Source organism: Talpa europaea (genome assembly GCF_964194135.1).
Source record: "Talpa europaea genome assembly, chromosome: 6".
NCBI lineage: Eukaryota > Metazoa > Chordata > Mammalia > Eulipotyphla > Talpidae > Talpa > Talpa europaea.
Window position 1 is genome coordinate 38,268,826 of NC_140072.1, and position 26,964 is coordinate 38,295,789.

At 39.2% G+C, this 26,964-nt stretch overlaps 1 protein-coding gene across 1 annotated transcript; it reads left to right on the forward strand.

The window, feature by feature from the left end:
• Positions 1 to 788: 788 nt before the first annotated feature.
• On the forward strand, positions 789 to 25,885 carry LONRF2 (LON peptidase N-terminal domain and ring finger 2; the record flags this gene model as incomplete). Its single annotated transcript, XM_084234677.1, has 12 exons — positions 789 to 1,464; positions 5,476 to 5,594; positions 8,905 to 9,027; positions 11,847 to 12,008; positions 12,514 to 12,715; positions 13,107 to 13,200; positions 13,472 to 13,586; positions 14,139 to 14,260; positions 15,818 to 15,976; positions 19,589 to 19,751; positions 22,752 to 22,901; positions 25,694 to 25,885. 12 exons carry the CDS (start codon positions 789 to 791, stop codon positions 25,883 to 25,885), a joined length of 2,277 nt encoding a protein of 758 aa, XP_084090803.1.
• Between the last annotated feature and the right edge of the window lie 1,079 nt (positions 25,886 to 26,964).

A 26,964-nucleotide genomic window follows, 5' to 3' on the forward strand; every position in this document is an offset into this window, starting at 1 on the left:
TCTCCCCCAAACCTAGTCTGGTATTCAGTTAAAATCTGTCTTAATGATGAGTGCAAAATATCTGTCTAAAATTTGGAGTTCCAACAAGAGGAGCTTGCTGTGAGGTGGTTCTGTGCCCACTCCTGGCTTCCCAGGCATTTAAGACAATCTCCTAAGTCAAAGCTGGGGGTACGGCGATGCACTTATTAACTCCCCAGCTTTCTTTTCAACCACAGTCTCAGGGGGTGCAGGCGGCCAGGCCCCGGGGAAGGCTGGTGCGCGGTGCTGGCGAGGCGGGCGCCCGGCCAGGGGCGCACACCTGTTCGAGGCGCGGCCTCGTGGACTAGGCCTGCGCGCCCTCGGGCACGGAGAGCTCGCGCGGGAGAGGGGAGAGGGGCGCGAGCCGACGAGCGCGCACGCACACGCGCGGGGCCGCCGCCGGCGGGTGGGGCGGGCTGGCAGGAGACGCGGGCGCGGAGAGGGTCGCGGTTCCCGCAGCCCCTGGGGTTCCCGAAGCAAGTGGGGCGAGAAGGGGCCTGCGCGTGGGCGGGGGCTCGGGCCGCGCGGTGCCTGCCCCTTCGGGTGGGGTCGCTGCCCTCTCCCGGCGCGCCCGCCCACGCCTCGCGGGGACCGGGGCCGCCGCCCCCCGTCCGCCCGGACCGTGGTCACTGGGGCTCCGTGCGCGCCGCCCCCAGACGCGCGTGGCGCTCGGGGAAGGCGGCGGCCGCCACTGCACGCCCGGCCGCGAGCAGCGAGGCAGCCTCTCTGCGCTCTTCCCTGCGGGTCCACAGCGCGGCAGCCCCGCGGTGATGAGCCCCGAGCCGGTCCCGCCGCCGCCGCCCCAGTGTCCCGGCTGCGACTGCGGGGAGCCCTTCGCGCAGCGCTTGGAGAAGGGAGCCGAGGCCTTCCGCGCGGGCGAGTACGAGATGGCCGCGGAGCTCTTCCGCTCCATGCTGGCCGGGCTGGCGCAGCCTGACCGCGGCCTGTGCCTGCGGCTGGGGGACGCGCTGGCCCGCGCGGGCCGTCTCCCCGAGGCCCTGGGTGCGTTCCGTGGCGCCGCGCGGCTCGGGGCGCTGCGGCCCGAGGAGCTGGGGGAGCTGGCGGGCGGCCTCGCGCGCGTCCTCGGCCAGCGCCAGTGGCGACTGCCGGCCGCAATGCCGGGCCGCGCCTCCGAGGCGCCCAGCGAGGAGCAGCGGGCCTCGGCGGCCGCTGCGCCGCGGGACTTGCTCGGCTGCCCGCGCTGCCAGCGCCTGCTGCACAGGCCGGTGACGCTGCCCTGTGGGCTCACGGTGTGCAAGCGCTGCGTGGAGCCCGGGCCGCCGCGGCCTCAAGCGCGGCGGGTCAACGTGGTGCTGAGCGGCCTGCTGGAGAAGTGCTTCCCCGCCGAGTGCCGCGTGCGCAGGCTGGCCGGCCAGGCGCGGAGTCTGCAGCGCCAGCAACAGCTCGAGGCCGCGCTGCTCAGGTGCGACCAGGCCCTGGAGCTGGGTAAGTTGCCCGGGCCTACCCGCGCACCTGTGGAGCAGCACGGCAGGGAGTAGGGAGCTTTGTTCGGCCTTCGGAGTTCTATTGCCCTCAGGTGTTAAGATGACACCAGGGTGGCTGGTGTCAGAGGCCAGGAGCCTCTGGTGGGCTCTCTGCTAGGGCTCCGAAACCTTCCCGAGCATTCCTGTAAGGCGAAGACTGCTTGATTAGCAGTTTAGGAGTGGAGGGTGACAAGAGTTTTTACTTGTTCTGCAGGAAAAGCGAATAATTTAACACCCTGAGTGTGGATGCAAAGAATGGAGTGCTTTCTAATGGGACACAATTTGCTTTTTTTTTTTTTTTTCAGTTGGTGAATCCAGGAAGGAATTACCTCTCCCCTCTGCTTATTCTGTCATGATGTCTGATTGTTCTTTCTCAAAGGCCACTAGATATTATTAGCGTGTAATTAACTTATTAGATAGTTACAGTAACTAGGACATGCGGGTTTTTGATTGTTTTTTAGTAAAGTCTGTGACCAGCAGCAGGCTATCTCTTTGCAGCCCCTTGCAAGCATCACCTGTTAAGAATATGTAATTAAAAGAAAGATCAAATGGGGGGCCTCCCTAGTGATGCAGGGGTTAAAGACAGCTCCATCAAGCTATCGCCAGATACGTGGGCATGAGGTTGAACCCGAGTGGCTGGGGAACTACCCACATGGCGCAGCAGACCTCTCCTGCCTAGCCCACTGCTCCCTTCAGCAATGTATTTTAATAGATCTGTCTGTTCTGCTCCCCACTCTCTCTGGTGACTCCTATCATTCCCCCCCCACCTCTGGCTTACACCTCAGTTCTTGTATGCATAAATAAATCTTTTAAAAAAATCAAATGACTGCAGAAGTGTGTGTGACTTTGAAACAGGATATATATAGATTTAAGTCAGCAATTTAATTTTTTGTTAAAGAATCATCTTGTGTGCTATAGTCAGTAGGCATTTTATTTCAAGCTTAGGGAATCTCTTTGGAAATGGAGCAGCCAAATTGCTAAATATTCTGGGCCATTTTTGTAACCAACATACCCATGCTTTAACAGGCTGTGTATTTTCGAATTCTCAACTATTTTATTTATGTATATGTGATGTAGCATTGTCCAGTTAAAATACTGTTTAAGTGACGTAGGTAATTTAAAAATGTTTTGGTAGCTACAATAAAAAAGGGAAAAGAATAAGGTGAAATTTATTTTAACAATATATTTACACCTCACATAAAATATTGTTTCAGTATATCTTCAATTAAAAAAAATCCAGTAAGTATTTCTCGTTTACTGCCTACCCCAATTAGAAAACTAAATTTCCATCGGAATACTTCCTCTATATTTGGATTACATGTATTTTAGGGCTGAAAAAGTAGAGTTACTTAATTAAAATTTTTGTAGTAACTGAACAGTATCAATTTTTAAACTTAAATTTCTATTAAATTAAGTGAAATTAATAACTCAGTTCCTTTGTTGCACTACTCCCATTTCATGTTCCCCATAGTCACATGTGGCTAGTGGCTACTGTCTTAGTACACGTATGGAACTTTAGAAAAGTATAACTGGAAATGTAAGAGATCACATTGTAAACTTTAGGAGATGTAGAAATGAGAACTCTCATATGCTATGATGGGTCTGTAAATTATACATCTGCAAAATTATTTAGTGTTATCCAGAAATGTAAAGTATGGCCTTTGGCCAAGCAATTTAAGGGGTATATGCATGTGTGCACTGAGAGAATGTGGATGTATGCCCCTAAAAACAGGTGTACACACACACACAAACACGTGCACACAAGGTGACAAAATGAAAGGGAGAGAGATTTTTAAAAACAACAACTCATAATGATGGATAAAATAAGGTGGCAATAATAAGTGAGGATACAGAATGGAATAATATCTCAGTATTTTAATTAGCATGTAGCGCTACATACAATTACTGCCATTTATTCAGGTTTGTGTGATCATCAGCAGTGGACTGCATTGGGTATGAGGTTATGTTTACATTAGGTCATAAACAATTTATAATAAACATTAGATTGAAATCAGGCAGTGTATGTCCTTTGAACAGTGTAGACAAACTAAAATTTGGTAGCAAATAACTAGAATATTTTCCATACTTGAAAATTAAGAAATACATTTTAAAATAACTTATGGATCAAATAAGAGATAATAATAAAAATTAGAAAATATTTTAACTCACTGAAAATAAATCATTAAGAACTATGGGATGCCACTGCAATAGTCCATAATGGAAATTTGTTGCCTTAAAGGTCTATAATGCAAAAGAACAATCGAAAATTGGTGATCTACAGGCTCCCATTTTAAGAGACCAGTGGAAGAAAAGTAAATTAAACACAAAGGAAGCACTTGATGTTAAAATATTAGTACTTAGTACTAAGTACTTCATGTTAAAATATTAGAAACTTGTTTTTTAAATTGAAGAACAAGTGAAAAATGTCCACTATCACCATTGGATTGCCATCGGTATTTCATATATTTCATATTTCATATTCATTTTCAAATATGTAAATATGTCATTATAGATCATAATCAAAGGTTAACATTTTCAGTTGATTTTGACAATAGGGAACACTGAATAATAAGGAAAATGTTATCCCCTCCTACAAGAATTCCAATTCATTAGTAGACCTATATTGCAAAAAATACTACATTTTTAATTTAATAGAAATTTTGAGAAAATTTATTTCTTTCCGTCTTGTATAAGTACATGTCCAGAACCCTCCAGCTTGACTTATGGGTTGCAGAGCCTAAAGTATTTACTATTTGATCTTTTATAGAAAAAAAAATTGTTTATATGGGTCTAACCAGTTAATGTCTTTAAAAGATTCAACCTTTATGATTTGACTCTCCATACTTGCTATTTTCTCCTTTTTTTTTTCCCTTTCTGTCTAGCCTGTAGCAAGAACACATAAGTAGTACTGTTCACCTTGTCTTTTTGCATGAACTCTTTATGCACTTGCTCAGTTAACCTGTATAAACTGAGAGATGTAGTAGAATTTGGAAAAAACTAAGTGGTTAGTTTGAGAAAGGAAAGATCAAGGACTTCAAGCAAACTGAAAAGACTTATCAGAGGTCACATCTTAGGTGCTCAATATTTATCAACTAAGGTACACACCGTTGTCCAACTTTAAAAATCCCCCAATGAGTATAGGTAGAGGAAGACTGGTCCGACATGAAAAATGGTTGGATAATCTGCTTTCGTGAACTCTTGGTTTAGTCCCTTTTCTGTGGTACCCTGCCAGGTCAGACTTCATATACTACACATCAGTTCATAGAGAGAGTCACTCTTGGCTTCTGTGTAGGTAGGCTTACACAGGGGTCACTTCTGTTTGAGGACTCATAAGGAAAAGAAAGGTGTTTTATTCCTCCCATTCCTACTTAAGAGAACACACTATAGGTATAATTATAATGATAAATCCACATCCACATACTTGTAAAGTTATATTACTTTATGTTAATTATCTTAGTTTTTTCAGCATGAATTTCCTTACGTATTTCTAGAAAATGATTTTAAATATTTTAAAATATTTATAGCATTAAGATGATTAGGCATTAACTATGAACCAGAGACACTTTTAGGGGGGCGGGGGCGGGAGGGGAGGGATTGGGGTCAGAATGGGGGGCTGCAATTGTATGGGGAATATAACAATAAAATTTATTAAAAAAAAATAAAAAAATAAAAAAAAAAAAAAGATGATTAGGCATTGACTCTTTACTGTTAGATATTATATTTGTAGCTAGTGTGCTCTTTTTCTTGGTGCATTGTGAAGTTTTGTTAATTCTTTTATTTTCCTGAGAGAAGCAATGTAAAATACATTCATCAAGCTATTAAACTTGGAGGGAAACTTACAATTGGAGGGAAGAAATTTTTCCCTTTTTTTGCCCGTTTATTTTCTAGTTTAATATTTTTAATAACTAAAGATGATTTGTTTTGTTTTTAAGTGCAGTCCTTTTTATTTGTTTTAATTCTTCTTGTCTTTCAGCTCCTGGTGATAATTCATTATTGCTGCTACGAGCAGAGTTACATTTAACCATGAGGAACTATGAGCAGGCTTTGCAGGATGCCAATGCAGTTTGCCATAATGAACCTTTCTTGATTAAGGTATTGTATTGGTAGCTTTGGAGATCATAAAGTTGCTAAGTTTATGGAATTTTCTTAAGAAAAGTAAAAAAAATGTGACTAGATAACTGAAGTGTACATTTCCTTCAAATTAGAGCAGTTCAAAGGTAGTAATTGCTTTCATTAAAAAAAAAAACACTTCAATTTAAAAAAGGAAATCTCATAATTGAATCTAGATAAACACTAATATAGATTACTCTTAGTAGATATTTGACTGAATAATATGCCTTATACACTAAACATATATAAGCAAAATAATATATAATATTATACATAATAGAATTCTATAAATTTGAGAGTGAATAGGAAATGATTAAAATTACAGTGTGAAAAGGAAGGTCATGTAATAATAATGAGTAGTGATTGGTCCTCAAGACCATTATATGGAGTATATAATGGTGTTAATAAACAGTGAACATTTTGTATATATATTTTGGAATAATTTTAGTCTATGTGTCTCTCTGTTTCTTCCTTTGATGACATAAAGAAAGTTTGCTTATCTAATAATGATAGCTTAAACTGTCCTTGACTCATAATGAAATTAACACTATAGCATGCTCTATCAGCTAATAATTAAAATTTTTTTTCACCTGCTATATTACTTTTTATCATTACTTTTTAAGAAATGTTGAATAGGCACTAACACTGGTTAATAGCAAGGTGGGTGTAGTCTTTTCTTAAATGCTTTACAACAAAATGTTTTCCAATTAGATTGAATATAAAATTGGAATGGGGAAACAAATGTTTGTTGAGCCAAGCCCCCAAATCTATTTTGTTAATTGTTTGCTTCACTGAAAACATTTTCTATTCCTATTTCCAATGCCTTTTCTCCCATCCCAGCTGTTATTCTTCTGAGATAATGATTGAACCTTGATTGTTAAATTGTCTAGTATTTCTAAATGAAAGTAGACCTACTTTACCCTCTGAAGCTAGATTCTTTTCCATACTATTGACTTTTTAGCTAAAAACTTGGCAGCATGTTTCTGACAAAATGCAGACTTAATTACTATAAAGATACATGGCTAATTGTAATTGTAAGAGAGGCAACAGAAAAACATTGAGCATTTAGAATTTTGGTTTTATCATCAAGGTTTATTGTAAATCTGTGGGCTGCAGTTCTGTTTTACCCCTTAAATTTTATTGATTTGCCAATCATGTATATGACTATATAATTTGGGGAGTACAGCTTATACTTCCATATGTGCACATCCTTCACTTACACCGAAACTCAAATGCCAATGCTCTATCACCTTCCCTTACCCCTCTGGTAACCAGGCTTTTTTTTTTTTTTTTTTTAAGATTTAATTATTTATTTATTTATGCAAGCACTGGGTACAGTCAGAAGCGCAAGAGGGTGAGAGAATTCGCCAGAGCGGGGAACAGAACAGGCAGAATGACAAAATACACTGCTGAGGGGAGCAGCGGGCATGGCAGGAGAGGTCTGTGTGCCATGTGGGATCCTCGCCGGTGGCTAGGAATAGAACTGGTGCTGCAGAGGGTGCAGGCAGCTTCGCAGCCCAGTGCTCAACTGCTGCACCACCAGGGGAGGCCCATAACCAGGCTAATTTTTATAGAGCCTAAGAAGGTTTTTTTTGGTCATTTTTTTTTCTTTGATTAAAGTCCCACAAATGAGTGAAACAATCCAGTCTTTCACTTTCTGACTTATTTTACTTAGAATTATCACCTCAAGATCCATACATTTTGTTCCAAAAGACACTATTTCATCTTTTTAATAACTGAGCGGTATTCCACTGGGTAAATATACAATTTCTTTACCCAGTTGCTTGTCACTAGGCATTTAGGTTGATTCCATTTTGTGGAATGATACTCCTATGAACATAGAGGTGCTTAAGTCTTTTAGTATTAGTGTTTTCATATTATTTGGGTAAACACGTAAGAATGGTATTGCTGGATCATATTCCCATTTTTATCCACATATCACCAAAACACTGTTAAAGCTAATACATGAATATAACAAAGTAGCAGGTTACAAAATTGAAATACAAAATTCTGTAGCCTTTTTATATACACCCAAGTAAGAAGAAAATAAGTGCATTTATAATTGCTTCACAAAAGAATTAAATACCTTGAATTACCCTAACTAAGGAGGGTAAGGGCTTATGCAATGAAGAGTTAGACTCCTTCAAGGAGATGGAAAGACATTCTGTGCTCCTGGATGGGGATAATCAATATAATCAAAATGTCTTTTCTACCTAAAATGATAAGTAAACTTAGCACAAACCCCATCAAAATACTAACAATATTTTTCAAAGAAATTGAACAAAAATTGGCTGAAATTAGTATGGACACAAAAGGCTTCAAACAGCAAAGGCAACCCCGAGAAAAAAGGAGAAAAATGAAGGCTTCATGTTACCTGACTTCAAACTCTACTGTAAAGCAATGGTACTAAAAACAATGTCACATTGGCACAAAAATAGATAACATGGAACAATGGAACAGAACAGAAAGCCCAGAAATAATTCCATGCACATGTCATTACCTAATCTACCATAAAGTAGCCTTGACAATTGGAAAAGGACAGTCCCTTTACTATAAATAGTGCTGGGGAAACTGGAAAAGGCCACATGAAGGAATGAAATTGGATCCCTTTCTAATTCTGTACTAAAAAATTAATTCCAAATAGATTTAAGATTTAGATACTAAGCCTGCATAGATATAAAGCCTTCTATATACATCAAAGACATTGTTGGTGATATGCTCTATTACATCAGTGATAAAGATGCTCTTGGAGATTTAACCCCTGTGGCAACGGAAATAAAAATAAAAATAAGCAGTTGGGATTATCTCGAGTTAAAAAGCTTTCAACAAGTGAAATAAAATACAAGAAGATTTAAAAGACATCCTACTGGATGGGAGAAAATATCCACACAAAATACGACTTACAGGGTTAATATCCAAGTTATATTGAAAAACAGGAAACACTCCCAGAAGATAGGAGTGGTATCATGGTAATGACCAGTGATAATTGAGTGAATTTAAAGTTGGTAGGCAGTCTGTTCTCTTAATGTGCCCTTGAAATGGTTCTGGGTTCAAATTCCAGATATGGTAACTCCTCTATTCTGAGTGTAGATTGTACTTAAGAGACATTCAGATTTGCTCAATTTCCAAAATAGTAGAGCTAGTGTCACCCTCAGTGGTTTTTTGTTCATTCTTCTTAATATGAAAATAAAACAAATTATTCTAATGATCCATTCAGGGTTGTTTATTTGTGAGTATGTAATCATGCTCTTTTTTTTTCTTAAATATATACCTTGTGTTTTAATGAACCCAGGGACATCATGTGAAAGCCCAGGCTCTTTCTGGATTGGGAAGAAGTAAGGAAGTGTTGAAGGAATTTCTCTATTGCCTTGCTCTAAATCCTGAGTGTAACTCAATGAAGAAAGAAGTACAGAAGGTGTGATTTCCTTTCAATGAGTTTCTTCTTTAAGTCTTATTTGCAGCCTTTCTGTCCATGCTGAATAATTCCTGCATGCACAATAAATAAGAAGTCTAATTCTGAACATTCATGACAATGTAACTAAAACATACAATTGTAATGATAAGGTTCATGCATTTGATAACTTTTCTTCCATGGATAAAGCAGAATGTTTTATGAAACAGTATAAAACATTGTATGCATATCTCACTTCTTTGGCAATAGACATATTTTTTAAAATTTTTTAAAGATTTATTTATTTATACAATAGCTGGGGTACAGCCATAGGCGCGAGAGAGTGAGAGGATTCACCAAAGATAGAGAGGGGAGCAGTACAGGCAGAAGGACCAAAAACACTGCTGAGGGGAGCAGCGGGCACGACAGGAGAGGTCTGCTGAGCCATGTGGGATTTTCCCTGGCCACCTGGAAATCGAACCTGAGCTGCAGAGGCTGTGGACAGCTTCACAGTGCTGTACTCAACTTGCTGCGCCACTGGGGAAGCCCAGCAATACACATATTAAGTGAAAGGAAAGGTGATATATGTGGGGAGGCAGTGTTTTCCCCTAAATTTTATAATTTCAAGTATTGTAGTTTGTGTAGGAGACCTACAAAAGATGTTGTGATATATGCAATATATATCAATTTAGCTACGTAGGTTAACTTGAAAATTTCAGCATGTAAGTTTCGCCAACATGATACAGTAATAACTGCTTTTTATGCATAACTTTAACCTGGTCTTCTTAGAGATCATTGAGTCACACTTAATGTAAGCATCTACCCCTTAAAAAAGCCCATGGGCTAGTTACACTCTCTTAGTACCTCCAATGACCACGAGATCTTGATTTTGTGCGTTTCCCAATTTTAAGATTATTGCCCACTTCTACAATACACTCACCCTAAAATTTCTGGTAAACAGATCTAGTTTTATTTTCTGGAGGAGATCAGTTCTTCATTTTAAAACACTTTAGAAAATTGAGAACAACTATTATTTTTGCCTTGAGTCATTTTTTGAGCCAACTGTCCTTTTGTGAGGTTTCCCTCCTGGGGTCTTTCTAGTGTGCTCCCAGGCTCCAACATCCACATCCAGCAGCTGCAGATGGGAACTTTAACTTTCCTTGTATTCACATCATGATATGTCTGTGTTTATTTTTAGCCTAATACCATCACACTGCTGGCTCCTTTAGAACTCTAGTTAGCCAAAACACCGAGGTGTTTCTTTTTTTCTTTTTTTTTTTTTTTAAGATTTATTTTATTTATTTATGCATGCAAGATCTGGGGTACAGGCCAGAGGCACAGTGGTGGGGGTGGGTGAGAGGATTCACCATAGACAGAGTGGGGAACCGAACAGGCCGGCTGACTGAAATATACTGCTGCGGGGAGCAGCGGGCGAGACAGAACAGGTCTGCCTCACCATGTGGGTTGCTCCCTGGCTGGGGATCGAACTTGTGCTAGAGGCTGCTATTGCTTCATAGTGTGGTGCTTAACCCCTTGTGCCACCAGGGAGGCCCGGTGTTTGTTTGTTTTGTTTTGTTTTTAATGAGTGCCTTCTAACAGTATTTTTGAATCCTTTTGTACTTGATTGATCTTTATTAATATTGTTATATTGTCACACTCGTTTTTGCCATTATTTCACCTTATCAAACTAAAACTGAAAAATCTAGCATTTTTTTTAACTGTTCCTTCCTGCTTTGTCCCACCTGTAAATTTCACAAGAATCTTAAAACATACCTTATCTCAACTGATCCTTACAACAGCATCATGAGATATTCAGGCTGACTTCACAAAGGTCTTGTGAATTTTTTGTCTGGTGCTTTTTCACACATGATGTTTTTCCCCTCTGGCATTCTATAGGTGATAGTTATCTTCTTTCACAGACAGTGCCAGAACAGTCCTTGTTGATACCCCTGAAATTTGGTACCCTTTCTGGCAGCCTCCAGCAGCTCTGTTTGAAGTTCCTCAGAGCCAGGACACTGCTCTCCCTACTGCTGCTCATTATGGTAGAGGCCATATGTTCTGGTGTATGTACATGTCACCTAAAGAACAGGTGGAAGGTGGTGGACTATGTGTATATTATGGTAACAACACCTGAAAGAGTATGGGGAAGGCGGGAGTGAGCCTGTACTTCTAAAATAGATGCAGTGATGTAAGTCAACATTACTTCAATAAAATTAGAACAGGTGGGTAGTCTTTGATTAGATTTAAGTCACTTCTTTTTTTCCTCCTTTATGCCATTGGGTTCAGTTGAGGTTTGGTTAAGACTATTGAGTGATAGAATGCCTGACTAACAGTCACACCCCACCAAAACTGGTCCATGACTCTTGACTCTGAGTAATAGCTTCTCACCTTATCTTCCTTCAGTATTCTTTACTGGGTGGCTGTATAGTTATGTTGTTATAAATAAAGCAGTCCTCTAGAAATATTTCAGTCCTGTGGGTGATCTCAGTTTAGATGTAATCTGATACTCTCTGTAACTTCTACACCTCACTTTTCTCTTATCCATGAGACTTGTAGGGGACATTTTCTATAGGAAATATTTCAGAACTAAGCAGGAAGGAAATTATAATGCTCATATTTTATGATTGGTGAGTCTAGATGGAAAGGGATTTAGAGCTAAAATGCTCAAAACATTGACCGGTTTCAGAAATGTTTGAATTTTAAAGTATTGACTGTTGGAAGATAGTTTATTCTTTTAAAATGTTTCATCCTACTGATCTCATGGTTTCTTCTGACTCTTTAAGGCATATAAAATATTTTTTCAAAAGTATTTTAAATTATTTTTCTTCTTGACAATTTTATAGGTAATATGTGAGGTATTTTTTCCAGCTTCAGAAAATGTGCATCAAAATTTAATGTCTTCCATCCAAAGTAGAATGTTGAACGCCAGACTAAAGGCTCAGTGTCACAGTCATATAAACACCCAGCCTCCTCTGGAAGAACGTGATAATGCAGGGAGTTCTAAGGTATGAAGTATATGCTTTTGTCAGTATTTGGATTCAGCTGTATGTAATTCCTTCATTCTGAATATTCTGCAGGTTATTCTGACAGTGTGGCATTAGACTAGTTAAAAGTACTTCTCAAGACCAGTTCTAGCACCTCAAGCTGAGAGATGGAACTTAAAAATTGGTGGCAGTGGTAAAAATGATTGAAAAGTGAAAGACAGTTTTGGAACCTCTCCAAATACAAAACATCAAGAGACTTGAAATTATTTTGGTTTGGAGAAAGCAGAGAATGGTTTGAGTATAAGAAGATTGCTGTAGAAATGATTTGTTTCAGGGAGAAATTATCCTGTATTTTATCTTGAAAGGTATAAAGTTCATCTTAAGTTAATACATGAAACCAGTTAGGAAGGAAGGTTATAATCCTTCCTTTTCCCAAAGATTTCTAAGATAGACTACTACATGATTTATTTCCCTTATGCTGTGATTTCTTTAATAATCAGTATCTTTTTTTTTCTTACTTGACTAGAATCCACCTGAGAAATCTGATGTATGTAGGAATACATATTCTTCAGTTTTATATTTCATCCTGGGTCTACACTATGAAGAAGATAAAGAGGTGTTAGAAAGCTTCCTTCCGACAGCACCCATCGCTGGTTTAAAGAGACACTTTCCAAAAGATATGGAGGGTTTGCATGATTCGAACATCCCTGGAAAAATCCCCAAGACAGGTCAGTAAGATATTTTGTCATGGGATTGTGTGACTTCTGAATGAGAGTATGTTACCTACTATTCAATATATTTGTAGAAAATTTTGCAGGTAGTTCAAAATTAATAATGAAATGAATTGATCAACTCTAATATTATAGGACAGTTTACATGGTTAATCCTGGAAAGATTTAGTAGTCAAAAATAGCAGAGAAAATTTATATATAATTTTAACTTTTATTCATGCTTACTGTCCTGATAAATGATTGCTGTATATTGTTAATTGGATAGGGTCTGTTTCTATTCAGCATTGGTGTAACATGTTTTATCCAGAGGAAATGCAGTTATTGCATGCTGTTATTCCTATTGAGTGTTCATTACAGCATTTTAAATTTTTAATTTTTTCAGAGGCAGATTCTTCACCTCAAAGGAGCATGAACTCTAACATAGGAGAAAATCCGGATCTCTCGATAGATGTAGCTGACTTTGAGTGTGCCCTTTGCATGAGGTAGGATGACATAGTATCTTGCAGCTCTTTGAAAGTTTAGCCTGTTGAGTGTTATATTCTAAATATAATGGGATTTTTATCATCAGAGCAACTAAATTTACTTCAGCAATAATTTATTCTTTTTTAAAAATTTGATAAGGAAGATTTAATTAAAAATGTATATAAGTGACTTTTAGACAGTAAGGGAGTTGCCTAAAGAATTCTCATAAAAATAGATTATGTGAAAGTCTCTGTGGACATTTCTTGCTAAAAATTTAGATATTTTTTCCAGGTTGCTCTTTGAACCTGTCACCACACCATGTGGGCACACATTTTGCCTAAAATGCCTTGAGCGCTGCCTTGACCATGCTCCACATTGTCCATTGTGCAAAGAAAAACTTTCAGAAGTAAGTATATTTTGTGAAACAAGAGAGTTTGATGCCTTGTCTCATCCTCTGTATATGTTCATTTCCTGGTTGGCTTTGCCTTTAACTACCATTTGTTAAAGTTTTCCAGTCAAACATAGGTCTTGGGGGCTGACCTTTCTGCTCTCCATCCCCATCCTTTTGTTTTTAAACATTTATTTTTATCTATTTATGCATACAAGAACTGGGGTACAGGCCAGAGGTGTGGGGGGTGAAAGGATTCACCAGAGACAGAGTGGGGAGCAGAACAGGTGGATCTACTGAAATATACTGCTGTGGGGACCAGCGGGAGAGTCAGGAGAGGTCAGCTGCACCACTTGGGTCAGCTCCCTGACCTGGGATGGAACTCATGCCGCAGTGGATGGTGATAGCTTGACAGCGCTGAGACTTTAACCCCTGTGCCACCAGGGAGGACCCCTGTTCCCATCCTTTTCGTCTTCTCAGAGACTTCTGCCCTACCTCCTTGTTGGCCTTCCAGCCTGGGAATAGAGTGTTGTGTCCTTTAGAATTAATTAGCATTTTCTTTCATTACAGTTGTTGGCCAGCAGGAATTTTAAAGTAACTATTCTGGCTGAAGAGTTAATATTTCGATATTTGTCAGATGAGTTGTCTGATAGGAAGAGAATTTATGACGAAGAAATGACAGAACTGTCACAGTAAGTCCTCATGCTGTGTATGTATGATCTTTAAATAAAAAAATGAAAATCCTTGTTAACCTCATAACTTTGTTTCTGATTTCATTTTTCTTGGCAGAGAAATTATGTTTTCATATCATTTGGTTAAATACCTAGGAGTGGTGTTGCTGGATCATGTGGTATTCCCATTTTTATTTTTTTGAGTGCTCACTTTACCATTTTTGATAGAGGCTGCACCAAATTAGAGGCTGCACCATTGGAAATGGAGTGTTCCATTTGCCACCTCTTTGATAGCATTTGTTGTTTCCATTCTTTTTGGTATAGCTCATTCTCACAGGGATGAGGCTTATAAGATCCTACTGGTTTTGATTTGCATTTCTGTTATAATAAGTGATGTTGAGAATTTTTCTATGTGCCTGTAGACCACCTGTATATTTCCTTTGGAAAAGTCTCTACGACCCTGCCCAAATTTTGATATAGCTTTTTGTTGTTGTTGTTGTTGAGTTGTATGAGTTCTTTATATATTTTCTGATGCCCTAAACCTGCCTTTCTGTATTTAATTAAGAGCCTGAAACTTCATTGAGAGTATTTATGATTGCTTTTTTGGAGTCTCTGTTAGCTCTTCCAACCCAAGTCAATTTAGCTCTTTTATCTTTTTCTATGTTGCATCCTTGGGTTGCACCTTTCTGTGTCCTCTTTTCTCCACAGTGGGTCGTTCTGTGGCTTTTGTTTTGGGATCCTCCTTTTTTGTGTAGATGGTGGGAGGTAGGAGTATGGGAGATTGGGAACTCAGAGTAAGTGCTCACAGTCTTGGCATGGGAGGATTGGGAGGGGATATAGGACTGGGAATTCTCTACCAATGTTTCTCTCCCTGTGCCTGGAGCCTGCTTCCCAGTTCCCTCTCTTGGTGTAATGGAATCCAAAATTCACAGAAGATTTCTCTCCAGCCTCAGGAGAAAGGGATAACTGGATGGTGTTCTGCTGTGTCTTACACTATAACTGTAGCATGCTTTGGGGCTGATTGATCTGCCCCAGGGCTCAGTCAGGTAGCAATATATTATTTAATACTCACTGAAGAGATGACTTGTGCCAGGCTGGATCCACCATACCATATACCCTCCTCAAGTTTATTTGTCTATCAAGAATGGCTACCACTGTGTCCAAAGCTCCTCTCCAAAATATTATTGAGTAATAGCATCTTCCTTTGGAAGAAAGATGCACGAGTTAGTTCAGCAATGCTTATGCTAAGCTGGTGAGATACATATGTGGGTTATATGATTGCTTTTTAAATTAAACTTGGAGAGGTTTGCAGATGTCTTGGTTTCACTTTCTATCTCTAGAAAACTCTCTCATAATTAAATATGATGGGCTTGCCAGGAAATTTAGGGTGGACTAAGAACTTTCTCATGCTATGATCCTTGACTTGTTTTGGTCACTTAAAACTGAGGCAGGCCTGAAGGTTTTATTTGTAAATAGCGAAGTTGAGATTGACTCACTTTTGCACTTTTACATTAACTATAACTCCCTTCTGTTTTAGAAAGTTCCTACTCTAAGTTAACATTTTCCCTTACTCTACAGTCTTACCAGAGATGTGCCCATCTTTGTGTGTGCTATGGCCTTTCCCACTGTCCCTTGTCCACTCCACGTTTTTGAGCCCCGCTATCGGCTTATGATAAGAAGATGCATGGAAACTGGCACCAAACGGTTTGGCATGTGTTTATCTGCTGAGCATGCAGGGTAAGACTTATCAGCTTTCAAATAGTACTAATTAAATGCATAATTTGTCATTATTCTAAAAGAACAATTTAGAATTATGTAAAAAATCTGCAGTGGCTCCCATTCTATAACAACGTATATACTCAGGGCCACCCATGATGTGATCCTTGGCTTCTTTCTGCTTTAACCTCTCTTTTTCCCTTCAAATATCATACCTACTAGTCCACATTATTTGCTATATTACTAAATACAGCTCATATTTTCAGTCCTCTATGCTTCCTTCTACCTGCTCAGATACCAATAATTCATGTCTAGCTTATCCATATACACATAATCTGATCTGTTAAGAGCTAAAAATATTTGTTACATCTTCCATGAACATTGCCTGTTTATACAACCAGAAAGTTTCTAGTCTTATAAAAAACCAATGACACTTTGTTTTCACCTCTTCTTGTTATATAGCTTACCTAGGAAAGATTTTCTGAATTAGCAGGCAACTCCTCTCTGTGGGTTATTTTGGAACTCAGGATCCTTACTATCTCTTGGTGCCCTTAATTTTGAAAACTTTGTTAGCTTTGCGTGACATGATGAGGTCACTATATTCAGGTTCTAACTGGTGGAAGAGACACATAGGCCCCAAAGGACTGTGGAGAAAAGGGAAATTCATAGTTGCTCTTCAGCCTGCTTCAAAGGTGGCTGAGAAATGTAGTCTACCCACTTGTCTGGGGAGAAGGGGAAGTGGTTATTTGGTGCCAGTTACTAGTTTCCATCGTAAATACCTTGGAAGAGATACTTTGAAGGATCTGTGTTGGCTCTTTCTGGAGAAATTTTGACAACATTTTTTTTTGTTTTTTTGTTAAGAAGATCTAAAAATAAGTAGAGAGAAAATAATAGCATGTTCTTGGATGCATGGACTTGGTGTAAGCAATACTGGTTTTATCCAAATTAGTGTATGAATCCAAAGTAGTTTCATCAATATCCCAAGAGGGATTTTTTCATGGAATTGCTCAAACTGATTTGAGAATCACTTTGGAAAAACTAAAGATCAGGATCATGACAGTTTTAAAGTTATCAGCTGAGCAAAATTGAATATTTCTACAAAAAATTTAGAAGCCTTAGTAAGTAGACCACTGAAACAAAATGTAGAAATAAGAAGCATATTCACATATACATGCCACACCAAATGTCTATGTAATTTTGTAAGAAAAGACAAATTGCTCAATAAAAGATGACCAGAAAATTAGTGGGTAGTTCAAAAGGGGGGAAAAATATCTTCTCTACCTTACAGTTTTTTCACCTGCAATGCAAAAGTACAACATTCCTTTTGTTATATGTGTGGTTGGTAATTTTTTGAGTCTGGGACAATAGTACCCTTATTTTAAAAAATTTTGCATGTTACCAGATACAAAAAATCTGCCATTTCATAACAAATAAGAACATTCTACTTTTGGGTAGTGAGGAAAGCATGTAATATATTTATATTCTCAATATGAAATGTGAAAATGTATTTAAACATTTTAAGAGTAGAAGTTAGGGGCTGTTTTTTATAATTAGGAATAGGGGAAAGTATTTTTAAACAAGATGCTGAGAGCACATAGCATAGACTAGATTAATAAATTTGAATATATTAAAATTTGATTAGGCAAAAACAAAGTGAAAAAAAATTTTGGAAGTGGAACTTCTTCCACAGCATAAGAACTGTGGAACTTCTGTAACACTGAGAGAGCAGTGCTGCTGTTAAACAACAAATGAAAGTTTCTTAAATCTTTCAGAGTGAAGATTGCTCAGGGTAACTGAGGGAGGACAGATCACTCTAGGGAGAGAGGACACAGGAGCCCTGGCTTAACTGTGGCAGAGGAGGAGATGAGAAAGTATGAAAGGTTAATGCATCTAATTTATTTATTTATTTATTTTTTGGTGGGACACTTGCTGGTGGCCGGGGAACGAACCGGCACCGCAGAGGCTGCAGGCAGCCTTGCAGCCCAGCGCTCAACCACTGCGCCACCAGGGGAGGCCCAATGCAGCTAATTTTTAAAAATGAATTTCCAGTGTCCACATGAGGGTATGCATGAGAACTTAGATCCCCTGGGAGCCACCAGACATACAGGGAACTTATACATACTCACAGACAAGATGTTCATTGGACACAGGGGTTCTGTAGCCAAAGTTAGAGGCTTACGGCAGATATCTGGGGAAAAGCTCTTCCCTTAAAGGGAATCGTCAGGGTACATCCATGCATGCCACAGCTGTGGGTAAGATAGTCCTGTTAGATTAGGAGGAAGAGATGGTTTTATTAGAGACCTAAATAGAGGTATCTGGCAGGCAGTTGGCCATGCAGGCATGTAACTTGGGAAGCGCCATTCATCATCTGTTGGAAGGTTTGTATAAAGTTGCTCATTTACTTTGAAGCCAGATACCCTAGGGTTCAAATCTCAGTGTGACCTTCGATAAATTGTTTAATTTTCCTGAGTCTCTATGTTTTTGTGGGACTTGAATAGATACATATTGTGAACTGTTCTGAGTGGTGCTTGATGCATAGTTGGCACTCTCAGTATCATCAAGACATAGCCAACAGTTAACACCATGAGAGTAGGTAAGTCATCTGGAAAATCTTTGGAGCGAGGATACAAGTAGCCCAACTTCCTTCCTTGGGTGGCTCCAGTGTGTGGGGGGCACATGGAGGAAAAAAGCTATGAAGGGCTGAACTGCTCAGGAGAGTGAGAGCAGCAGAGGATATTGGGTTAGGGACAGGTCAAGCCTGGCCATGTCAGCAGAGGCCAGATAGAAACATGTCCCCTAATTTTAGCAATTAGGAACTTATTCGTGACTTCTGATGGGATCATTTCAGTGGGATGGGGGGATATTGTTGTGTGAAAGGAAATGAGATAAAGGCAATGATTAGAAGCAACGTTCCATATATTTTTTTTTAAAGATTTATTTATTCATTTATACAAGCACTGGGTATAGTCAGAAGCGAGGGAGGGTGAGAGAATTCACCAGAGCCAGAGTGGAGAGCAGAACAGGCAGAGTGACGAAGTACACTGCTGAGGGCAGCAGCAGGCGGCAGGAGAGGTCTGCACGCCATGTGGGACCCTCACCCAGCGGCCGGGGATCGAACCCGGAGCTGCAGAGGCTGCGGGCAGCTTCGCAACCCAGTGCTCAACTGCTGCACCACAGGGGGGCCCAATGTTCCATATAATTTATTGGGTAGGGCACAGTTGACCTGCAGCAGCAGAAATGGAGAGGAGGGAGAGTCTGTGAGTGGCACAGAGCCAGGCAGGCAGACCCTGTGTTCTCTGGACCGCCTGACGGTGCTCTTGGTCAAGGGGCTAGGGAGATGTGCTTATGATTCCGTCTCTCCCCATCTTTCAGGTTCTTCTCCAAGTACTAGCTTGCTTGAACATTGAGGCAAAGTGTTGTCTTACTTCCAGCCTTTCCCCTGCTGCCATGGCACACCACTATCCCTCCATGAACAGGAGGCTCCTCTGCAGGTGTCTCTCTTAATGGTCCAGTGTGGAGACACCTGTATTTTGTTTGTATTTTTTATTCTTTCAGGACCCAGACTTTCATCTAGAGATAAACAAAGACCTGCAATTTAACAATCACAGTCATTTCTTCTCACTGTCCTCTCAGGATTTCTGAGTACGGCTGCATGCTGGAGATCAAGGATGTCAGAACTTTTCCGGATGGAAGTTCAGTTGTTGATGCAATTGGAGTTAGTCGGTTCAGAGTTTTAAGCCACCGTCACAGAGATGGCTATAACACAGCAGATATTGAATATCTTGAAGATGAGAAGGTGAGATTTATTTTATTGATCTATGTTTAGAGGTCTGCATATGTAGGAACCCGATCGTATTTTTAATAATACTACTCCTTAATGATTAATCACTCACTTTTTTTTTTAATCATCTCAATGGATTTTTATGTGACTTAGGGTTGGCACAAAAATCTCCTTCTCCCCCCAAAATTACCTTGCTGCTTCACATGTAAAAATGATTTCATGGCTTCTTGTTTTGATGGTCTGGCAAGTTTTCTAAAACTTTTTTTTTTGTAGAAGAACTGGGCTGTAGGCCAGAGGTGCAGAGGGTGAGAGGATTCACCAGAGACAGATTTGGAAGCAGAACAGGCGGATCTACTGAAATACACTGCTGAGAGGAGCAGTGGGTGAGACAGGAGAGGTCTGCTGCACCATGTGAGTTAGTTAGGTCCCTGGCCAGGCCTTGAACTCAGGCTGTTGTGGTGACAGCACTGAGACTTAACCCATAGGCCACCAAAGAGGCCCTGTTCTGGCAAGTTTTTTCTGTGAAGGGCCTCACAGTAAATACGTCAGGATCTCCAGGTCATATGTCTCTGAGACTCGTACTCAGCTCTGCTGTTGCAGCACAAAAGCAGCCAAAGACAATATGTAAACAAATGGGCATAGTTAACTTCCATTCCACTTTTGCTGCTTACAGAAATGTGATAAATAGGATTTGACTTGTGACCAATAGCCAACCACTGTTCTAAATACTGGTATTAGTTCAGAATGAGATAGTGCTAAAGCTAAATCTAAGAGACTTGGACCTCTTATCTCTTCCAATTACAAATGTGTCTAATAGAGATATCAGGACACATAATTTGATAGAGTGACAAAATATTTTGAAGGGATTCTCAGAAACACTTGTACATGGATGTCCATTCATTAATTGTCAAAAACTGCAAATAGCTCAGGCATTCATCAATAAGTGAATGGACAAACAAATCGTAGTGTATTCATGCAATGAGATAATACTATCAGTGAAAAGGAAGGAACAACAATGTACAAAACAGTATGCATGGATCTTGTGGACATGAAGCACTAAGCAAGAGAAGCCAGACATAAAACATATACACTGTGACTGCATTTATATACAGTTGACCCTTGAACAACACAGAGATTAGATGTACCTAGTCCCTGAGCAGTTGAAAATCTGTGTATAATCTTTGATTCCCCCAACTTAACTACTGATAGCCTGTGATTGACAAGAAGTCTTATTGATAACATAAAACAGTTAACACATATGTTATATGTATTATATACAGTATTATTACAATTAAGTAGGCTACTGAAAATATTTTTGAGAAAATCATAAGAGAAGATACATATGTTAGCACTGTGCAGTATTTATTGATATTATAAGTTTATGTCATCTGTTTACAAGAAAATCTGCCTATAATGCGGACCCACTCAATTCAAACCTGTGGTTTTTGAAGGTCAGTTGAATTTCCAATAACAGGAAATTAAATCCGTGGTAATAGAGACTCAAGAGCGGTCACAGGGTAGGAGTTGTAATTGACTGGAAGAGAGCAGAGGAATCTCTCTAGGTGATAGAAATATTCTTTTTCCAGTTTGGTAATGATTGCACTGGAGTGTACAGTTGACAACTCTTTGAGCTAAGTAATTTGAGATCTATACACTTTTGGTATGTAAATTATATTACAATAATAATATTAAAAATACTTAGGAGGAAATCCTCATATTCCTTCTTTGAGTTATTTGGTCACATTTGACTATGTATAAACTGAGTCATTTGCCATCTTATATCACATCACAAATCATTTTAGGGACAGTGATAAATAGTTGTGACACCAGTGAATAGAGTCACCCTAGGACATCCTTTTCCTTTTCCAGCTCCTGTTTCTGGTCATCTCTGTGAGAATCTCACTGTGCAGAAGAGTAGAGCTGAGTCAAGCTCCATGCTCTCTAGACTAGGGAGCAGGGCTTAAAAGGCTGTACTGAGAACTGAATGTGACAGTACTCAGAATCTCTCTACTGGGTTGATAATAAAATCGAGACAGTTTATTTACTCTTGTGGTGGATGACAACTTTTAATGGTATATATACTTATTTTTAAAAGGAAGTTTAAATATCTACAACATGAAATAATTTGTGTATTTTTAAAGAAAACCTTTGCTCATATGAATATGTCATTTGTATAAATCAAACAGAGAAAGTTATGTTTTTGTAATCTAATGCGTCAGTTTACCATAGTTTTCATAGATTCTGAAATTTTTTAACCAGAAAGAACCTTAGCGGTTTATTCCTACTTTGTAGATGAGAAAACTATCCTAAGGAGGTGGTGTGGCTGGCTAAAATTCACACACGAGAGTCTGTGAAAGCCAGCTGATCTCCTGTCTGTTGAGCCTCTTATTCAACCAGGTTTTCCCGAGTAGGGCTGAGATACACTCTAAATGCGTGACTGGACAGAAAAATAGTACTCAGAAGCAAAGCATATCAGTCTGAAGTGTTAGCAAACACCACTAGCATGAAGTTAATGTAATGAATGCATGGTTGCTTTAACATATATTTTGGAATATAGTTCAGTGATATGTAATACAAATTTTAAAATGTCTAACTCTTCTGAGGGAGTAACCAAAAAAGCCCCTGAAAGACCAACATGAAAATACTTATTTAACTGTGTTATTTACGTGTGTGTGCATGTGTATACTTTGAATGGTTGAATAAATGATGGCATATCTCAAATATGATTGCATGTAGCTATTGAAAATTATTCATATTAACATGGGATTTGTGCCTATGTTACAGTGTTAAAATAAAAGTTAGGATGTGATAGATTAATAGCACTAGATCTCCACTATGTAAAAAAAAAAAAACCTGCAGTTTGAATATTCAGCATGTATCTTATTTATAAAACACTAATTGTCAAAGTAATAAATGCCATGAATCAGCTTGGCAGATGCAGCAGAGGTCACTAACTATATTTCATGTGTAATAATGAATTGTTAAATGAATTGTTAAACTCTTTTCCTCGATCAGGTGGAAGGTCCAGAGTATGAAGAACTTACTACTCTTCATGATTCAGTTTATCAACAGTCTATTTCCTGGTTTACTGCACTTCAGGATCACATGAAAGAACAAATTTTAAGTCATTTTGGGATAATGCCAGACAGGGAAGCTGAGCCTCAGGTGTAGTTTCTCTCTCCTTTTTTTTTATAGTGCTATTATTTTCTACTGTAATATGTGACAGTTCTATGCTCTATATACTGTTATGATTGCTTATGAATCAAGGACTTGTTAATAACTTGAGGAAGCACCTTCAAGTATATACCTTTTATGGAGCAAAAAATAATGCTTTCTTCATAATACTACAAAAAGATAATTTCCTTTTTATCAAGTTATCTTATTCTGATTAGGTCTCATCCTTTGTATTTTTACTTCTTTTAGCAACATTGAGAAATTTAAATAGTAATTTTTTGTGTATTGGCATGTACACCCAATGTTTTACACATACCATTGTCTTGTACCTATTAAATGGGTACCAAATACAAAATGATAAAATTCACTAACTCTTGTTAAATTAGCTTTCCTTCTTGCCCTTTATTACACTTTCTACCCTGTGACCCCAGTCTTTCTCTGAACTCCCAGGAACACTTTTGCTGAAGCTGGTTCCTTAAAGAGTGAATTGGCTTCAGCTTCGTGAAGCATTTCTGAGTGCAATACTCCTTTCATCTGTACATGGGTGACACAGCCAGGCAGGATGGTTTAGGATTATAATGACCATATTTAGTTCCTTCTACAGTACAAACACAGACCTGTTTTTGGGGAAAAGGAGTAGGGCAGGACCAGCTCAGAAGGTTTAGGGCAAGATGAAATGTCTTTTTTATCTTTTTCAACCACTTTTATCTTTTTTCTTAAATCTTTATCCCAACTTGAGTACAGTGTTTTCCATACACAGTGCTTGAAGCCAAAAATTGCCTGTCCTTCCTCACCTCCCAACCCTCTTATAACCCCTCTTCCTACTCACTATTGTAACTCATTTTCAGAAAGATGATTAGACTAACTCACATTAAGGTTTGAATCACTCTTTTTTCCTAGGATTTTTTGCTTAATTACTACAATCTCTAATTGTGATTTATATTAACTTTTTATTCCTGCTGTCACATATCACATAAATGTAGTCTAAAACAACAGGAATTTGTTATAGTTTTGGAGGGCAGAAGTCCAATACAGGTCACTTGGGCTCTGACCACAGTGCAGACAGCACTGCATTTCTTCCTGCAGCTTCTAAGGAAGACTCCATTTCCTTGCCTTTACCAGCTACTAAAGGCAGCTGGCATTCCTTGGTTCTTGCTTCTCTGTCTTCCAAGTTAGCAGTTTTGCATCTCTCTGACCATTCTTCCATAGTCACATCTCCCTCTGACCACAGCCCTGATAAATTCTCTATTTCAAGAATCTTTGTGGTGAGATTGAGCTCCCCAGAGCAAGCCAGCATAATTGATTAACTTAATCACATTTATGAAGTCTCTTTTGCTATGTAGGCTACCATAGTCAGAGGTTTCAAGAATTAGGGTGTGGATACCTTTGGGAGACCATTTATCTTCCTACCACAGAGGGATTTGAGATAGTTTATGGAAACTTTTTTTTAATATCCCAAAGGGCGGGTTTGTTATAAAAAGGGAAAGGATGCTTGCCTAGACACAAGTGGACAGAAAGAACTGCTCCTGAAGAGACAGGTTTATGAAAAGACACCTGCATAGTCATAGGCAGGCAAGGAGAGCTGTAGTTTATGGGAAACATTTTTATGCTACTCAGTTTGTTTGTTTGGTTTTTTTTTTTTAACTCTAATAGAAGGAGGGAAAAGTAGAGTTGTAAATCATACAGAATTTACAATCTTCTGCAATACTTTTGCCTTCTTCCCAGTGACTTGGGCTAACCCTGTGCACTTTAGCCTCAATGATTTTAGCCTAATTGTTCTGTAGACTCTAACCTCCTCTAAGCTAAGGAACTCCAGTGTCAAACCTCATTAATTCTCAGTTCGGATTCTAGGTACTTTTTGGAATTGGAATGGAGGAGAATCCAGTAGACTAGATGCAAGACAGATAGATCTCTCGGATCCAGTACCAGGAATATTGAGTTGATCAACTTTTGCTTAGTGCTCAGTCCAGAAGTGCCTATTGGTTATGTGAAGTAAGGCTATCCAATGGCATACTAATATAATAATAATAATATATAAATTTATAATTTATGTTACTGACTCATACATACAGATGTTTCATATATATGCACATCTGTCACTTTAATTTTACTATTAGATTTATTTTATTATACTTCTGCGCAAATCTTGGCTTTTTTTTTTTAAAGATTTATGTATTTATTTATACAAGAACCAGAGTATAGGCCAGGTGCGAGGGAGGGTGAGAGGATTCACCAGAGACAGAGCGAGGGAGCAGAATAGGCAGACTGACGAAATACACTGCTGAGGAGAGCAGTGGGCAATGCAGGAAAGGTCTGCCGCACCATGTGGGATCCTTGCTGGGTGGCCAGTATTGAACCGGCGCTGCAGAGGTTGCGGACAGCTTTACAGCGCGGCGCTTAACCACCTGCACCACCAGGGGAGGCCCCATATCTTGGCTTTTATAATATTATGCTTTATATAATGCAGAACATTGAAAATTTGAGGTAAAAATCATTGTCTCTTCTTCTGATTTACTCTCGACAAATCTTAAGAGAATAGAAACAACTGATTCACAGAATTACCCCAAGGAAGAGGCTAGTCTTTGCATGCTCTTCCTTATATGAGTTACTCTGTTTTAAAATATGTAATATAAAAGTAAGCTATATCATTAGGGCTGCATGAACCTAAAATTGAATGTGTCATTTAATTTTTGCCCATGTCTTTGGTGAAACAAAAGACAATATTGGAAGACCAGTCTTGTATTTTAAGCAATAACTGTGTTTTCCTTTTCTTTGTTTTGCAGAGTAATCCTAGTGGTCCTGCTTGGTCCTGGTGGATCCTGGCAGTGTTGCCATTGGAACGCAAGGCTCAGTTGGCTATACTTGGCATGACTTCTCTTAAAGAGCGTCTGCTAGCCATTAGGCGCATATTAGTCATCATCACACGTAAGATGAATAGTCGGCAAGAGCAGGTTAATAGAGAGAGAAATAACTGACTTTCTCTGTCAAGGTTTCTGCACTTCTATGAGGAGATCCAGGCATGGATGAGTGGTATCAATCATCACAGTTTGTAAAATGCTTGTTGATAAGGTTATAGTGGAACACTTACCAAACATTTACTTAAAAGTCTGTGCCTAGTGGAATCTTGACTCTGTACAAGATTAGTCTGAAGTTTGAATGGAGTCCGTGGTTGGAAAACAAACTCAGAAAAGCTCTTTGAAGCTTTCTCATGTGCAGTTCATGGATAGCTTGGTTATCACACATGATTACATGTGGCTTAGGTTTCACAAGAAAGAAGAATTCCTTTTCCAATGAAGTATTTTTCTCTGTCATATGGGAACAGCATATTTCAGTGACTAGACAGCGAGGAAGTGGGGGGAACCATGTTTTACTCTGGAAGCAGATTTCTCAGGGCACAGGCTAACTGAAAATGTGCTTAGGCTTTGTGTGTCACTGTGAAATTGTCTGTGAAATGGAGGACTCAAATCATTGTTGAGTGCAGGAACTGAAATTAGCCCTTAACCAAGTAGTAGCTACCGGATATAACTGTGTTTTGTGTCCTGCATTAGTTCAGGTGTTGTAAGTTGCATGTTGTAATCAAGTGAATATAAAGATACAGAAAGGTGTACCCTGGTTATAGAAAAATCTGAGATTAGTAGTTGATTTGAGTGAAAGTGAATTGAAACTCTACATACTTTGGATGGCAAACATACAATCAAACCTTGTGCAAGGAACCCTTGAAATCATAAATCTCTCATTGCTTCAATGAATATTATGCATTTAGAAGATAGTCATTTTTTGACTAGAATTTGCATTTGAAGTTAAACTCACCAGTAAATTTGAATTCACTTCCATCTACTAATATATACAGACATTATGAAATGGGAATCTATTCTAGGAAAATCTATTCCCATTATGAAATGGGAATCTATTCTAGGAAAACATACCAAGAGAATATTCAGGGATGGGAGGCTGTTCTGTGATGTAAATATTCATGAAAATTTTGTCAAACACCAACCTAAAAATTATCTTTGTTTATTTCAAGAAGTTTTACAATGATCAGACCAGGTATTAT